The sequence below is a fragment of the Nelusetta ayraudi genome, unplaced genomic scaffold (assembly GCF_046127955.1).
Source record: "Nelusetta ayraudi isolate G7.1 ecotype Tasmania unplaced genomic scaffold, CSIRO-AGI_Nayr_v1 ptg000002l, whole genome shotgun sequence".
NCBI classification, from domain to species: domain Eukaryota; kingdom Metazoa; phylum Chordata; class Actinopteri; order Tetraodontiformes; family Monacanthidae; genus Nelusetta; species Nelusetta ayraudi.
In genome coordinates, this window is record NW_027466052.1 from 7,117,501 (window position 1) to 7,135,000 (window position 17,500).

At 49.0% G+C, this 17,500-nt stretch overlaps 1 protein-coding gene and 1 long non-coding RNA gene across 6 annotated transcripts in view; one reads left to right on the forward strand and one right to left on the reverse strand.

The window, feature by feature from the left end:
- Positions 1-17,500, reverse strand: part of cbfa2t3 (CBFA2/RUNX1 partner transcriptional co-repressor 3) — a 40,634-nt gene that overhangs the window by 22,589 nt on the left and 545 nt on the right. For 3 of the 4 annotated variants that reach the window (XM_076020856.1, XM_076020847.1, XM_076020874.1), the window contains exon 1: positions 16,645-17,500. This exon is cut by the window's right edge. In XM_076020856.1, coding sequence (XP_075876971.1) covers positions 16,645-16,856 — 212 coding nt within the window. In that variant the 5' untranslated portion in view covers positions 16,857-17,500. Of the gene's footprint in view, positions 1-14,773; positions 14,970-16,644 lie in introns of those variants that run through there. The other variant, XM_076020865.1, reaches the window with a different exon arrangement.
- Positions 11,651-17,500, forward strand: part of LOC142885081 (uncharacterized) — a 9,868-nt gene continuing 4,018 nt past the window's right edge. Inside the window, exons 1-2 of one of the 2 annotated variants that reach the window (XR_012926247.1) lie at positions 11,651-13,623; positions 15,844-17,500. The exon at positions 15,844-17,500 is cut by the window's right edge and continues 4,018 nt beyond it. This is a non-coding gene — a long non-coding RNA (uncharacterized LOC142885081). Of the gene's footprint in view, positions 13,624-15,426; positions 15,520-15,843 lie in introns of those variants that run through there. The other variant, XR_012926245.1, reaches the window with a different exon arrangement.

Consider the following 17,500-nt stretch of genomic DNA (forward strand, 5'->3'; position numbering starts at 1 on the left):
GGTGCATGCATGCGTATTGCGCCTCTGCGTGCGTGTGTGTGTGTGTGTGTGCTGTGTGTTTGCTGCTCCGGGGTCTCTGTGTGAGAGGAGCTGAACACCTGAACATCAATAACTGTCACGCGGGCCACCTGGGACCCCACAGCCAGCTTGCACCACGGGCACACAGCCATCACCAGCACAGCTGCCACGGAGAGCGGGGAGCTAGCTATGGGGGGAGGGAGCGGGAGACCAAAAAAAAAAAGGAGAGAGAGAGAAAAAAAAAACGGCGGCTCTGCGAGGAGGGCGAGTTGCGCCTCTGCAAACTGGGAACGGTTCCGAAATGCAGAAATGAGCAGAGGGGATCATTTGCATGTGCGGCCTCCGCCGTGTTGTTGTCTTTCAAGCCAACCGTCCTGCCTTTGTCCTGTCAGCTCGCAGCCTGATGCTGCCAGCTGAGGGATCAGCCTCCAGCCTCAGACGTTAGATAAGACTTTGTAACGTTGCTTCTTTTCGGATGAGTTTGGTTGCTCGGCTCTGCCAGACATTGCATAATACAGTGCAGCGTGCTGCCACCGCCGCACCGGGGAGGAATTATGAGGACAATTTGCCAACACCTGGATTGAGGTTTGATTAACAGGTTCTTCAAAAAGAATTTGTGTTTGCATAAGGCAGGAGAACAAAAAACGTCACTATGGTCTTAGTGTATTTACATTTAAAACAAAAATCCACAACAGTGCGGTTTTGGTCACAGAAGAATCTGCATTGACACTTCAAACCAAACCATTACAAAAAAAAAAAAAAACACTTGAAAGGCTGTAAAAAGAGAGGGAAGGAGGAATATTATGTCGGAGGATGTTCCCAATCAGCGCACTCGCATTAATAACATCCCCAACCAAACACCTGCAGCCTCACCCAGTACCAATTAGCTCATCAGGCTTTTAATTACTCTGTTAATTGCACACAGGCAGCATGAAGGGCAGCCTGGGAATAGGGCACGAGGGGCCCTCCTCCTGAGGACTACAAATGAGGAGGAGCAGCATTCCTGCCTACAACACCCACCCACCAACACCAGCAGCTCGGAGAGCGCAACCAGCGCAAATGACAACAAATGACATCACTTCCTGTTCGGATGGGGGACTGACGCACGGACGCGTTGCGCGCCACCGCCGTTGCTGTGTTGCGAGTTTGGCCTGCGTCGTCCGCCGAGTCGCATCTGGATCGCTTCATCTTGGGTCAGGGGGGGCAGGCGGAGGGGGGGAGGAGCGAGCGTGGGAATGTCCTACTGTTAAGTTCGGGGCATGTGGGAGAGTTGGGCTGGAGTCTCCACGCACAGTGACCCGTCTGTCAGGGATCTGCCGTAACACAAACATCCTCCCCGCTTGGACACACACACACACACACACACACACACACACGCACACATACGTGCACGCAAGCGGGTGTGGGGGGGGTACCAACAGCGACGGCTCCATCCAAATCGTGGCCATGAGAAACCCCTGGGTTTGTTTTCACCTCGCCGCGCTATTTGGCAGCCGCTCCGTGCCAAACGTCTGTGCCCACTTATCTTTTTCAGCGGCTTTTTTTTTCCATTTTTTTTTTCCACCCGCTTTGGCAGCGTCGTCCGTCTCTGCCCCGCGCCACAGATGTCCTGCCGCCGTCCCTGCTAGGAGCAGTGTTTGAGGAGGTGTATCCAGGAAACAGTGGCCGGCGCTCACTTCCTGTGTGACAGGTGTGCGATGAAGCCCCAACAGCTGCTGTCCTGCTCTCCCTCCCTCCCGTCTCTCCCTCTCTCCCCTCCCTCCCTCCCTCTCTCTCTGTTCCAGGCCAGCTGCAGCAGAGAGCAGCTCTGTTTGCTCTTACGTCACCGCCGCTGTCTGCTGATTTATGGAGCACAAAAGACTTATATTTGACCCTGGCAACACGTACTCCTCGCGGGCGCGCGCGCAAACGGCATGGCAACTGCTGCGTCTTGTGTCCTTCCTCATTGTAAGCAACCCCCTCCGACCCCCCCCCCCCCCCGACTCCCCTGTGTGGGGGTGGGGGGTATATTTGAAAAATAAAATGAAAAAATTCCCTGACGCTGAGCTGAGCTGTCACTTACGGCGAAGATCGTTGAACAAACAGAAGATTAGCCATTCTCCTGCTCAATGTCATGTATTTCATTTCCAGTCAGTGTTAAACGTGTAACTCTGTCACTGTGAGGCTGACAGAGGCATCACGCGCGCACACACAAACGCCCCCCCCACCCCACCTCACCAGGCGTTCTGATGCCTCTTCGTTTGACTTGCAGGCGCGGCGACAAAAGCTCCTGACACTGTGAAGGTGTTCTGTGGTCTATTATCCTGCAGGACCCCATTGGTTTTCATACATGGACACACACACACACACACCACTTGGAAAACAGGCTATTTGGTGGGGTTGGGCATTCATGTGACAGGTTCGAGAGAGAAAGGATTTGACAGCTTCTCCATTTAGCTTCCAGCGAGCCCGTGCTGCAAGGTGCAGAAAATAAATACTAGCCGACCGCGGGACGCTGCCACAAAAACAGAGTGAGCAGCTGACGGCGGAGAGCGGCGTCGGCGCCAGTAGCATGTGGGCTATGCGAGCTAATTGGCTCATTAAAAAGGACCTCTGCGATGGTGAGGGGGGGTGGAGGTGGTGGAGGGGAGGGACGAGAAAGAGAAAACAACAACAACAACAACAACAACAACGCGGTGAACGCAGCCAACAGACGGAACCAGCGCAGACTCCAGGACTGGGTGGAGTTCGATCACACTTGGCCTCTGAAGCGGAGGGACTGGTCGCCGGTCAAGCACCTGCGGGGAGCAGGCGATTACCTCCTCGTGACGGGAGGAAGTGGGGAGACACGAAGCAGAGCTACTAAACAATGTGGAGGCTTCTGGTTCAACTTCAAATACAAGGAGACAACTCAACTCCTCCATTCGTTGTGACACATCAGCTGGAACTCTAACCTTCCTCTGTCGGTGAAAGTAAAAACACTTGAAAAGTGTTCATAAAATCAATTTTATGAACATGGACATCTTAATATGTCAATAGCAAGTGTGTGTGTGTGTGTGTGTGTGTGTGTGTGTATGAGAGAGAGAGAGCGCAGAGAGAGAGAGAGAGAGAGGAAGGAAGGCTGGAGCCTAGATTGCAGCCTGCCGAGCGGACTGTGAACGCGACGGCGCTCAATGGCTCAGCGTCCTATTCAAAGAGAGACGGAACCATCTGTGTGGCACAGGATCTGTTTCCAGGAGATAACAGCGTTTTAATTTCACGTCCGCAGCCGACGCAGGGAGTTGGGGGAGCGAGAGGCGGGAGGGAGAGGGGGGGCGGGAGGGAGAGGGAGAGGGAGCGATGTGCTCTTCCTCTTCCAATCTCTGCCTGCACGCTCCTCAGATGTCCGGGGAGATCCACCTCGGAGCAGAGCTCTCAATGACTTTAGTGTGTTGCTTTGTGCTTGTTTGCTCCCTGCCTGTAATAAAGGAGTCGACGTGAGGGAAGAAGAAAGGGAGGGTTTTATTAAATCAGATAGCCAGGACGATATGAACTTGCCAGTTTGTTTTTTTTGAGTGGGGGGGGTTAGAGGGGTCCGCTTGTCAATTTCGACTTAAATAGCGCTCATCGCTCCTGGAGATTACAGCAGCTGTTTCCTGCGTCTGACTCTTGTGTGGACACACTTCCTACAATAAAGAGGGGCCGAGAGGTGAAGAGAAGCATGGGCGGGCGAGGGTGGGGCAAAGACAAAAAAGAAAAAATAGGGAGGGTCACAGACGGGTAGAGGTCAGCGGCGGGGAAGCGAGGAAGGAAAAGGTGACGAGGTGCAGAGCGGGAGGAAAAAACAGGGAAGAGGAGGAGGAGGAAGACGTGACGGGTCGGCGCTGCGTGACGCCGAGGGTTTTGCCAGCCAGCCAGCTCCTCTTTGGAAATAAAAAAAAAGAGGGCTTAATTGAGAGCGCAATTTCTCCGCGTTGCGCATGTTGAAGTAATCTCAAAGGAGATGAGGAGTCGATTCAATAATAATTTGTAGAAAAGCTCTGAGAGGCACTTTACCTGTCCCGCATTCACCCCATTCCAGAGAGAGAGAAAAAACCTGCTAACGTAAGAGAACACACAACATTGACTGAGTGAACAACTAAAATGAGCAAAAAACACACACACACACACACACACACACACACACACACACACAAACACACATCTGGGGTTGGAGCTGGCCTCCACCCTCAGCTCTGCTCCCACGCTGTGGCGTCGCAGGCCAGTGAGTGTGTTTCTCATTCCGTCCAGATGTTGGGAAGCTGCTCGCTTCTCCGCTCTGCTCTCTGACATTCTCCATCTCTCCCGAGAGGCTGGCCAGCCTTGTCGCAGTAATGTCAAACACATGTGGAACATCGGCGGCCAGTGCAGACCCGCAGCGAGCGAGCGAGCCCGCGCGCACTCAGGACAGAGCAGGAGGCAGCCCAGAACCACGGCGCTCTTTCCCACCAGCAGAGCAGAGCTTCAGAACTCCTTGAGTCACCGGCAACTCAGAGGAAGACGCTGAGCAAAATCTAAGCTGCCAGAATTCCTCTCGACAGAGCTCTGTCGCCAACTCCTTGATCTGCTCCAATCAAACACTTCTCTTTGTCTTTTTTTTGACAAAGACTTAGCTCAGGATTTCAACAACACGTTACTTAAAAAAAAATGAAGGGCTTCTTTGGTACTGAAGTACAAGGTATTGTTTTTTTGTTTCTTGTGTTTTTCTGGCTTCACACCCTTGGTTGTACTCCTTTATATCACAGGGAAGACTCGACTCTGACTCAATTTTAAATTTTTTCCAAGTCATCCTCTTGAGGTCAGTGTTTAAGCCCTCTGGCCCACAAGCCCACAATCTGCTTATCTGATCTAAAAAACAAACAAACAAACAAACAAACAAACAAACCAAGAGAAAACCCTAATGATGAAAAGCACCAGATGATTTAGTGCACAAAACACAAAAGGAAAAAAAAAAAAAGTCCAAAGTCACAATTATCAGTCCTAAGGAGCGAATAGCGTGTGATGTCAACACAAGTGCTATTTGTTAGATGAGTTGTATCCTCCTTATTACTCCATATAATTTCATGGAACAGGGAAGGAGGAGGAGGAGGCGATAAAACCTCTTTAACTTGTTTCATCTCTAGCTTGAAATCGCCTCCGTCAAACGATCCCCCCCTCTTAACTGCGCTCACAATCGCCGCTCTCTGTTTTCCGCCAAGGACCACACGCAGACGCACCAGCGGACCCGATGAGTGTGTTTTGTTTGTTCGATGGCCCAGGTGTCGGCGGTGCTCTGACCACCTGACCGGCCTCGCTGGTGCACTCGCAGCTCCCGCCCACCCAGGACCATCTGCTCTGCTCATTAATTAGGAGACATCCAGTTTCACCTGCACTGTCTGCATTTGGATTAGAATAATTACTGCACGTACGCACACGCGCACATACACGCACACACACACACACACACACATACACTCACACACACACACACAGCATGGAAAGCCCACACGCTTATACCGTAAGCATGTAAACACGGCACCAAGCTCCTGCATGGAGACACAGTGTGAGTCCTTTTACCAGCACCACATGACGCACACACTGTTCGACCGAGACAATAAAAGACACTGGTGACTTTTACCACCGCTAGCATTTTTATCTGATCACCAGTCTTGTAAAAAAAAAAAAGAAAGAAAGAAAGAAAAAGCAAAACAAAGCATGTGTTACTTTTATGAAGAGCCAGATTGAAAGTGATGACTCTCCAGGACTGCGGGTTTATGTATAAAGAAAAGGAGGAACGAGGGCGAAATCTCATCCGTGCACCTGTGCTGTATGGGAACTAAATAAACAGCGTGGGCAGACTGGGCTCATAATGGGAGCTTTGCTAATAATGAAGGCTGGACCAACTCGGCTGAGTGACGGGTCCCGGCCCAGTGTTGGCCGGGGTGCCGGCCGCTGGTGGCGGCAGCGGGAACGATGATGATAATGATGATGATGATGATGATGATGATGATGATGACGGTGGTGGTGGTGGGGGTATAATGTGCGGTGAGGCAGGGTGTCTGCACTGCGGTTTCACCTCTGCAACCTCCCCGTCCATTGTTGGAGACTATTATCAGCTGTTCAATTATTCAGATGATATTTACCAGGGCCAATTATACGGGGCTGCGTCCTGCAGAGAAAATGGCCTGAGTGTTTTACTGTTGCACTTACAGGCAGGAGAGTCGAGTGCAGCACAGGCGAAGCTGTTCAAGTGATGGCAAGGAGGAGGACGGAGGGGGGTGCAGAGACCTCACTGGGACTTGTTCCATCAGGCATAATTGCAGCTTTTCACACTGGGTAAATATCTTTCTTTCTCCCTCTCACTCTATATATACTGTATATATATATATATATATATATATATATATATATATATATATATATATATATATATATATATATAGTATATATTATTTATTCCACAAATTGGTTTCACCACTGTTAACTCTGCCTGGCCGCAGAGTCTCCAGCCTCCCATCACCACCTCAACATGAACTACAACAAAAGCACGCCGGGTCCCTCAAAAAGCATCACAGGGACACTGCCGCGGGCGTTTGTCGTCCCAAAAGCATCCCTTTAGCACCCATCAACCCCATCGCACCCAGGCGGACGCCAAGTTCACGGAGAGCAAAGATTCCGTGTCATCACTTTTGTCTCAGCGTCACCTTTGATGTGCAGCTCAGATGGGCATCCCTTCTGTGCTTCTTTAACAACAACAAGAACAAGAAGACACTGGCGCTGTTCTGTTCTATGGAACGTATCAAAGCTCAAGTCAATAAAGGTGAATTGTTCTCCAGTAAAGGACTCATCATTTTTCAAACCTGTTTCTATCCAAGTGCAATACATTCATAAAAAGATACAACTTTGCAATTAGGGAAGAAGTGGCTTCAGAAATAAAACTAACTCTCAGACCTCCGGAACATCTTCCTCGCAGAACATAAGCATGGAAAACTTTCCATTCTTGACAAATACTCTGGACAGATGAATTACGTTGGAGAGTAAAACACTTCATTGCCTTGCATGCACTAATTCAGATTTCTAACAACAGTGGACGGTTTTGCCGATGTGTTGTAAATGCTTCAAAGCTTGTTTGTGACTTACTTTTATAAAGGTCGAGCTCGTGCTGAGGTAATTGTAGCACCGATAATCCACAGCTGATCTTCTCTATGACAGCTTCTGTGTCGCCTCAATCCTCATTATTTGGGTTCAGGAAATAAATTGCTAAAGCCTTTGTGGTGGTGGGGGGATTTCTCACGAGTTTGTTCCCCCCCTTTTTTGTTTTCTTTCTTCAAACAGGCTCCTGTTTGAGTGAAAAAAAACGAGACAGAGCACGCCAGTCTGTACCTCCTCCTCAGAAGAAGAAAAGAAATGTGGAACTCTCCTCCGGAGGGGGTTCGCAGAGGGTCTTGACTTTTCAGCTTTATGAAACGATGAGGTATTTCTCTTCTCTGAACAGGAAAAAGAAAAACATCAAAGCCAGCCAAGAGGTTCCCTACAAGGAGCGGATGTCTTTGGTTTTGCAGCCTGTTCGTAATATTACTTTGAATTTCGTTTTACAGGCAAACGGCTCATCTTGTTGACAGTCGAGAGGAGAAAAAAATAAAATAAAATAAAAATCACAACTTATCCCCGTCCTGAAAATCCTCTCTGCTGCTCATCTTCACCATCCGACTCAGCGGTGGTGGTGGTGGTGGTGGTGTTGAGGAAGATGGTGCTCAGCTTCGATCGCGAAAAGTGTCCCTTCTATTTTGTCAGAGAGAAAGAAAGGAAGAAGAAAAAAAACCCGGACAAAACTAGTCACCGGCGTCCTCCGTCTCGCTGAGTCCACAAATCCGCGCGTCTCCCGGGGAAGGTGATGAAAATGCGGATCCCTCCTCGTCTGCAGGGGTGCGTCTATTATTCCTCCCGTGCGCAACTTTCGCAGCCCAGAATCTTCACGCTTTAAAGTCTCAACAGTCCGCGCGAGTCCTCGTGCGCACGATTCTCGGCGGCGAGATGAATTTCGGATTCCCCACCGCGGCTACGTGGCTCTGGCCACAGGAGTTCCTCCGCCGGAGCACCGAGACGCTCCCTCCGCTGCGAGCTTCCTCTCCTCCGCCGGCACCGAGCAGCCACCTCAGGAACGACGCGCTTCTCCCGGAGGCAGCACACACACATACACACACACACACACAAAACACCCCCACGTAGATTGCGCTCACTTCAGCGCATTTAACAGCTCTCCTCTCACAATTTGTGGCTTTTGGACTTCGGCGTTATTTTTTGTTTTCCTTGTCACTGATGAGTGGACAAAAAAAGGGGGGGCCCACAGCGCGCACGAACCGCGGCTCTCTCCTCCTCCTCCCTCTCTGTGTCCTGGCTGTAGCCTTCTGTCTGCGTTTAAACACCATCTGGAGCTCCTAACCTCGCTCGCTCGCTCTCTCTCTCTCTCTCTCTCTCTCTCTCTCTCTCTCTCTCTCTCTCTCTCTCTCTCACTCACTGTGTGTCTGTTTGAGGGAGGGAGGGAGGGAGAGAGAGAGAGAGAGTTCTGCCGCCTATTGTACAGGAATCCTGTACAAATTGAACAAGGTCCAAATCAGACAGATCGCAAACAATGGCGCAAAACCATTAATATTGTCTCAAAAAAAGAAAAGAAAAAAAAAATTCAGGAACAATGCACTGACTTAAGCTGCCTTACCTCCAACAACGTTTCATATTAAAAATGTATGGTTATACATCAGGGGAGGGGGGGTCAAACAAAAAAGAAAAGGAGAAGCTGGCGAGGGCATCTTCTTTACGCATGCACGATTTTTAAGGAAATACATTCGTTTATGTATGAATGTTCAAACGCAAGAGGGATAACACCAAAAAGCAGTGGAATAAAGAGGACAACATTTTAGTTCTGCGTCCAGCCCGTGGGGGCCGCTGTTTCCTCATATCAGCGCAACGAGAACAACAAGAGAGGCATAGCAGTCAATAAGACTGCAGGCTTTATTTACTTTGCACTTGGAAAAAAATGGGGGGGGGGGGGGGCGCGTATATACCTGTATATAATAACAACAACAACAACAACAGGCGGGGCTTAATGCTGAGGACTGAGTGAATGTGATGTCGATACGAGCCGTAAGCACTGCATGGTTGGTAAAATAAAAAGTCTGATGTTTGTTTGGCTGGTTGTTCACTTACCAGTGTTTCTTATGTAGGGTTACGATTTGTCAAGGATAGAAGGAAAAATTATTGTATTTGTTAATGTTTATGTGCCTCAAGTTCAAATGGAGATTTTTTAAAATATATATACAGTACATCACTATCATCATATTTCACCCCATCAAAAGGTTTATCTTGTTATCTTCTCCACCAATAATTAATCATTGGCCTGACACTTAGAAAAAAAAAATCAAGATATTTTCCCCCTATTTGTTTTCAGGGAATTGCTTTGTTTTTGCCCAAATGCAGCAGACAAAAATGGCGTGTATGTGATGGCACATATCGTCTATCTATCATCAGTTTGTACACGTGATCGACTTGGCAGCAGACGATACGCGGACGGAAATAAAATCTTTGCCTCCCTTGCCGCGCGACTCCTCTACTGTGTAATTTAACAGGCAAACAGGAAGAGAGTGCCATATTGCATGCAGGCAGTAGTGAGAATGTGCCACCTGTCTACACAGGTGTGTAAGCCACTTCCCTGAACTCACCTGCACTCTCTCCACCTGACACACACACACACACACACACACACACACACACACACACACACACATACACACGCACACACACACACACACACATACACACACACACAGCTTGATGGCCAGCAGACAATGCAGACAGGCCAGGACCCCTCCTGCACACTCAGAACAAACAGAATCAGCTCATAAAGTCCACAAAGACAGCTGCTCTGCTGTAAACTCCGTTCTCACAAGTCCAACGTGTGAAACTCTACCTTCCCGCGTGCTGGATCTTTTTTGGCCATGTTATAGCCATTTCCAGATTCATGAAATTAATTTTGGTGCACTAGTACCGGGAATTAACAAGACTTGTTTGATCAAAAAAAGCAGGAATAGAAAAACATTAATACACCCAACCGTAAGAGTGAAAAACCAAATACAGTTGCTCAGGGAGGCGGATAAGTTTCTTAGTAGCTTCTTGCCCAAGCGGTATCGTAGTGTTTCTCCCTGATCCGTTACTGCAGGTATGAGAAGGTAAAAATGTGTGTAAGTAGCCTATTAGTGTGTGTGTGTGTGTGTGTGTGTGTGTGCGGCCTTGAGTGGCAGAAAGGCAGGTGATGGGGGTTGCATCCAAAGAAAGGGTTCCTGTCATGGTGACAGCGTCCAGATTGACAGAATGCTTTTCTCCCCCGGAACAGCGTCAGTCAACCTGTCAGCCTCGCCGTGTGACAGCCTCACGCTCCTCTTAATTTGGCCCTTTGTTGAGCGGTCATTGGGTTAGCACCGACACTCGGTGTGGTCGCCCTGATAAACCGCACAATGAAAACACTTAAAACGCGGTGGGAACCTGTCCGGATGGAGTCTTTGTGCCATAACACTGGGAATGGAATTAGCCTTTGACTGCATTTGAAATGAAAGGGGTGGGGAGCACGAAAAACAGCTTTTCTTCTCTTTCTTTTAGCTTATCCATCCATTTTTCGCCCACAACCTCCTTGCCGTGGACTTGACGGCGTTTCCTGTAGTGAGGGGTCGTTCGCGAACAAACCGGTTCTAAGAGCTCTTTGAAGTGAACGCAGAGAGCCGGTTCCTGATTGGCTGGGAGCCGTTTTTTTTTTTTTTTTTTTTTCGTGACCCGATTGTTTTTTGGGGTTTTTGTAGACGTTGTGCCGGACATCCCGGAAGTAAACCAGAAAACAACTTCATCCATATCCGGTGGTGGAGTTGCCGGTGATTTAGAAGGATTTAGAGAAATGTATATATATATATACATATATATATATATATATATATATATATATATATATATATATATATATATATATATATATATATATATATATATACATATGTATATATATATACACACAGAGACACACAAGACTGCCATTTAGTTTTTTTTTTTAATGCTAACCTTGGCTAAACTGATTTTGTTTTAGCTGAAAGCTGCATTTTCTTTTTTTTTTTTTTGCAAATTTTTTGTTCATATTTTGGTGTTCGTTGTGTGTTCTTTCACCTGTACATAGTTGTATTAGGGTGGGTGTTTGTTTTGGTATATCATATTTATATTTACAGTACGGTGTCCCATGTTGAGTGTATAAACGATACGCATTTAATATTTTTGATATCATGAACATTAATTATTAATTTTAGAACATAATTTGGTCATAAAATGAAAGAGGCAACAGAAAACCCAAGGAGCCACTTGGGAGCCAAAAGAGCCGGGCCGATTTTTTCCAGTGGCCACTCGAGGTACTGCAGCAAAAGAATCCCATTGTCTGTGTCTCAGCTCGTTCCGATTGGCCAAAGATCATGTGAGTTACAGAGGCAGGATGGAAAGTGACACTACCCTGCAATGCTCTATTGACCCATTAATGCGGAAGTCAAAAACTTTTTCGGGTCATACGCTGGGTGAGCAACTTCATTGAAATGAATAGACCGCCATTTTGGACTCTGGGGGCCTGAGGGTGAGACGCGAAAAAAAAAAGGGTGTGTGGTCATTGTGTGAGTGCGGAACGGAGGGAAGCCGGCGGATGTGTGAATCCCCTAAACGGCGGCAGTGGTGAAACGAGGTAAGATTGAAAGGAAATAGTACAAGTGTTGTCTTCGTGAGCTCCCCTCCTCATGCACCTTCAGCAGGCCACGCTCTTCTGGGAGCCACCATTAAACTGGTGATGGGAGCTGGGGTGCGGAGGGGCGGCTTCTACGAGCTGGTTAAGGGAAGCGGCTCCGAGCGGCTTCAGACGGCGTTGTTGGAAATGAATCATCGAGGGAAATTCCGTTTAAGTCACACGCGCTCTTCCTGAATACGGGCATTTGTGCTTCAAAACACTGCTCCCCTGATTTGCCGGGCTGAAGGGGACGTTGTTCCCTCGTTGATGTGCGTCGTTAACCTAATTTCGCGAGCGCCGTTCAGCGCTGTTACGAAAGGCGGCGAGACAGAGAGTCCCACTGTCGCGTGGCCGAACAGCTGATTGACCCCGCCCTCTCCGGCTTGTCACGCCGCTCTCACAAACTGGACTCATCATTCCGCCTCCTCCACTCCTGACATTTTGCCCGGCAAAGTGCGGCGCGCTCGAGTCGTCCCAGGCGCGATGGCGGTTCAAAATTCAATCCGTGCTCTACGGAGGAGAAAAATAATGTCCTCAGAAGTGCTTGACATCCGCCGCTGTTTGCGCCGTGAAACGACCCTGGTGAGAGCTCGACTCTTATAGAGGCAATTATGGATATTTCCTTTCTTTCTTTCTTTTTTTTCTTCTTTTTTTTTTTTTTTTTAACCCATTTTGGTTTTGTAAAACATTTATTCATGCGGCAATGCCACGCCTGGAGCAAATTTGTCCTCACTTAAAGGCAGAATGTGCGACCTTTGACCCTGGCAGCCAGTGGAATAGAAAATGCAGGCACTCACGGTGACTCCCCGGCATCAACGAGGTATTTTCCTCCAAAACAGCCGCAGCTCACTGGGTGTTTTCTCTTTAAGGGGCCATTCACTTAAAAAAAAAATATATCCCTGGAGATGCATGTGATGTCATGAAAATCCCAGTCGTTGGTTGCTATGTGTGTGAACAAGCAGTTGAACGTTTTAGCTATTAGTATTTATTCTGCTGTGTGTCTGTTTGCTCTTAAAACATCTGTAAACTCAAAACTTGTGCTGTGTTTTGAAGTAACAAACATCCATATTTACACAGTGAACTCGTCCACGTGTAGCCGTGCTCCGCCGCCACGTATCTGCAGCAGCCCAGAGTGCAGCTGCGCTGGGTGTTTGGTGGTGATACCCTGACCCACAGCTGGCGCAGTGCAGCAAAGATCGAGCGCGAGACTGGAAAACCGTCGGCGCGACCGTTGCCTTTGCGCTAAAAGTCGCTTCGACGTCGCTCCCCCCCCTCGCTCCGTCGCGACGCTCCGGCCGGTCAGCAAAGCAGAAGAAGACGAGGGAGACGAGGAGACGTGTGGCTGACGCGGGGGGAAAAAGATAAACGAGCGCGTCGCCACCTGACTCGACTTAGTCATTCCCACAAAAAGAGATGAAACTACGGTTCTGCTGATTAGAAACAGAAGTGCACGTCTGACAAATGAGGAAGTGACGGCCGATTGTATCAGTTGTTTGCTCAAGCGTGGGGAAGCGCGGCCTGGACCCTGGCCTGGGAAGTGAACAGCAGAAGGTCCTCAGCGTGCTGGTGGGCAGCAGACCCCCGCACGCTCACACGAGAAAGTCTCTGCGACGACTGACAAGTTTTCTTTTTTTTTTACAACATACAATATTTGTGTGTGCGTGTCGGTGTGCGTGCGCGTATATGTGTGTCTGTGTGTGTGTGGAGACAGGCAGACAGTTGGTGGTGCTGGCACAGGAGATAGTGCATGGAGGGGGATGAGGCACTGTATCAAGTTGTGAACATCTGTTCCTCTTAGAAACCACAAAGCTGGTGCTGAGGAAACAGAGAGGGTAAGTTTAACTCTCTCTCTCTCTCCCTCTCGCACACACATGCACACACACACACACAAGCGCACGCATCTCATCACCACCTTTCCCTTCCTCCCACACATGCCCCCGACTTTATTTTCCCTTCCCGATTCACTCAGTTTTTCTTCCTCTTCTTGCATCATCGTCAACCTCCATCTCCTCTTGCATTGTTTAATCTCAGCCACGGCCAATTTGCATGCGTTTCCTGCACAGCTTTTTAGAGAATCGGCCGACATTTGTGGGTTTCACAACTGGGTGTTATTCACACTCCTCCTCAGTCATGATGATGGCAAAAAAAAAAACAACAAGTTGTTATAAGCTATTAATTAGCTGGTGACACGCAGCAAAGCCAAAATTACAATTACAAGTTTAATGAGGTTACGACATGTGACACTGTGAAATTCTACTGTGACAAACCTGTGGATGAATTTGAATGGGCAAAGTCTGAGACACGTAAGCGACGCATACGGAAGTGCAAAACAACAATGAGCTAACGAGGCCTTTAGATGTGCAGAAAAAATTCAAGCAGAGAAAAAATAATGTGGAAGCCTTGGTAGTCAGGTTGGAACTGCCAAAATGTTCTCTTTAGGTGTTCTTCCATTATCCTGGACCATTGAAATCACAGTAGAACAATTTCACAGTTTGCGCCCTCCAACAATTTCACGCTTTTCACTGGTGCACTAGAAACGTTGGGCTGGGTTGTTGGTCTCACTCCTGTATTTGGTGTCAGTGCGTGTTCAGTCACAAGGCAGCACAACCTGTGTGCGTCGCCCTCACTGTGCAACATAGGGACGCTTTTTGAGGTCATGGCCTAATTTTATCGGTGCGGTTAGCAAGCTTTTTCGACCGGAACCGGGCCCTGAAACGACTGTCCAGAGGGGGGGTCCGAACAAAGACTCTGGAGTTTTTCCCCAGCGTGGAGGTGGATCACGATTGGGGAGGGACAGGGAGGGGGAAAAAAAAGTGTAAAATTACATACAGTTGCACGGAAAAACGCATTCCTTTTGTCGGAGAAAGAGCGCAAAGAATGGCCCATTCATGGCCGTAGAGGATTAAGTCCTGGCACAAAATTGTTCAAGTCTATGATACGGCAGTCGCAAGCCAAAAAGGCTTTGTTAGGGATTCACTGCACCTTCTCCACCAAAGTCCCTTGATTTAGTCCTCGCTCCTTTTCTTCCTCTCGCCATCTCTCTTAGAGCCGTTCGCCTCACTCTATCTGGGCCTGCTGCGAGGGTGTGCTAGCGCTGGGTGGCAGTTCCTCATTGTGGCGCGTCTATAGAAGTGCGTGCGTGCGCGTGTGTGTGTGTGTGTGTGTGTGTGTGCGTGCTCACGCGCGTGTGCGTGTGTGTGTGTGTGTGTGTGTATGTGTCTGTGTGCTGCGTGCCGCTGATAAGACCCAGGGAGAAGAGCCAGCGTGCCGACATATTCTTGCTAGCGCGGTTATCGCCCGCCGCAGCTGTGCCTGAGCTCTGCGACATCTGCTCCCTCACAGGAAGCCCGCACTGGAGCTCACAACACCTCCCCTCGCACACACGCGCACACACACACACACACACACACACACTGCTCCTCCGCGCAGTCCAAACATATTGCCGGACGACAACCCTTCCCCCACACACCCCTTTCACATGCAAAGTGACATCAGGTGAACGACACGAGAGGCGCCGACTGTCTTCACACTTTTTTTAATTTTGAGCTAAAAATGAAGACCAATAGTTTTTTTTTTTCTTTTTTTCCTGAGCAACGACTCAGAGTTCCTCTGTTTTTTTTTCTTCTTTTTTATCACAGAGTTACAGTATGACTAAGCCTAATTATTGAGGCCTTATCACTGTGCCGTTCATAAAGCTCATTACTGCCAAGAGACGGCAGACTCTGCAGGTAATTCACTCTGTTGGGTATTAGCGCTCCCTTGCTCTCTCCGGCTTACGGTTCCCGACGTATTTGGAGTCGACAAAACTGGGCCTTTAATGTCTGATTCTTAATGCATCTCTCCCTCTCTCTCCTCAGACTCCTTCTCTTGATATAACTGAAGGTTTCTCGCTTTTAGCCCCGGAGCCTCCCGCTTTGGTGTTTCGGTGCTTTAAGAATCAATTACACGTTCCTTTTTTTACCGCCACTCTTCCATCTTCCCTGGATGTCTTTCAAGGACATCGCTTCAATTTCTCAATATTTATTTATTTCCGCTTCGTTCTCGCTCTACAGTTCACTGTGGTGCACTCCCGTGAGCTGAGTTTTTTTGAGCCATGAAACTCCTGATCTAAAGTCTGCAGCCCAGCTATATACTTCTGTTCCCTGCAGCGTTATGGGGAAGCCCAGAGGAAGACCTCCCACCCACAGCTCTCTAACAAAGCTCTTCCTCTTTCCTCCCAAGTGCCACGGGACGAATGTGCTGAAAAGGGCTTTCTTGAAAAAGAACAACAATAACAAAAAAAAACAGTGACGCACTCTGGTGACTTGACAGCTTTGTAAAGACCTCAATACATGTTATTAAGAGATTACTGAGAAGTAAAAACCGTCTATTGTGGCTGAATTGTTACGACTGATGATGTATTTGAACATCCAATGCGTCCACCTGCAATCCCAGCAGTCTTGGGGTGAACACAGTGCAACACTGAAAGAAACACACAACCATTCACCCTCAAGGATAAAATTAGAGTTGCCCATTAAGCCCAGCCGGCATGGCTTTGTGCTGTGGGAGAAGCTGGAAAGAACCAACGCAACTAACAGGGAGAAAATGCAAAACCTGGGAATCGAACCCCCGGCAGAAACAAGCGCTATTTTTCAGGAAGCACTTGCATCCTTTTCTACCTAAAAACCCGGCTGAGTCAGCGGCGAAACGAAGGAACCTCCCTGGCGTTTAGTCAAGACAAACTGATTATCCGTCAGTCCCTCCGACTTAATGAGCAGAGCCTCCGACAGCTGAGGGACCACTTCATCACTCACCAGGAACACATTGCCAAACGACCTCGCCAGACGGGTTTGTCAGAGTTGACGGGCTCCTACCTACCTTCACGACACCTGTAGTGGCTGCTGCTGCTGCTGCTGCTGCTGCCCGCCAGGTTCACATCCAGGCTCCCGGGAGGCTGCAGGCGCGGGATGACGTGCCTATTCCTCAGCTCTCGGTGGCTGACCAGCGTGACCGTGGGCACACCTGGCCCAAACAGCGGAGCGGAGGAAGCTCCCGCGAGGAGGTCGGCCTTCTTTGGACGCTCCATGTGGATCTCACTCAGTCACTCACTCACGACAGGGACGGGATCCACCGCTCAGTCTGCCTGCCGCCGCTGTGGGTATCTCTGTGTGGCTCCAAGGGACTTCAAACATCTGTGTCAAAGGTCACAGGAAATCATGCTATGCAGCTCTGTCATAGGTTGTGAGCAAAATCAAGGCAATCAGCGGACAAAAAGCAATTCCTATTGGCTCCGACAGGTGTTTTTTTTTTTGGTGCTGGACCTTCTGCTCCACATAGTGACTCATACGACTTTTCTTCGAGGCTGCGAGCACTCCTCTGTCGTCATCCTTAAGATCTTGAACAGTGAAAACCATCCACTCTTCCTCGTCTTCTTCTTCCGCCCTCCACGCTTCTTGTGTCCGTTGCGCGGTCGCAAACCCTCGCTAAGTTCCCGCGTTGGTTGAGTTATTGGCGCAACTCGTCCAACTTTCCCCGCCGCAGGAGCCCCTTCGCCCGCACTTTGCACATGCCGTTTGAACACTTCTTCCTCTTCTTCTTCTCCGTTGCATCTACGCACCTTCCGTCTGCCCTCCCGATGCTCGGTCCTCCCCCGGCGGGGTGTGTTGTGTTTGGCTGGCGGGTCAGCTCGCCTCGTGGCTCTGGCCGAGGGGGGCCGTGCTCTGGTCTGAA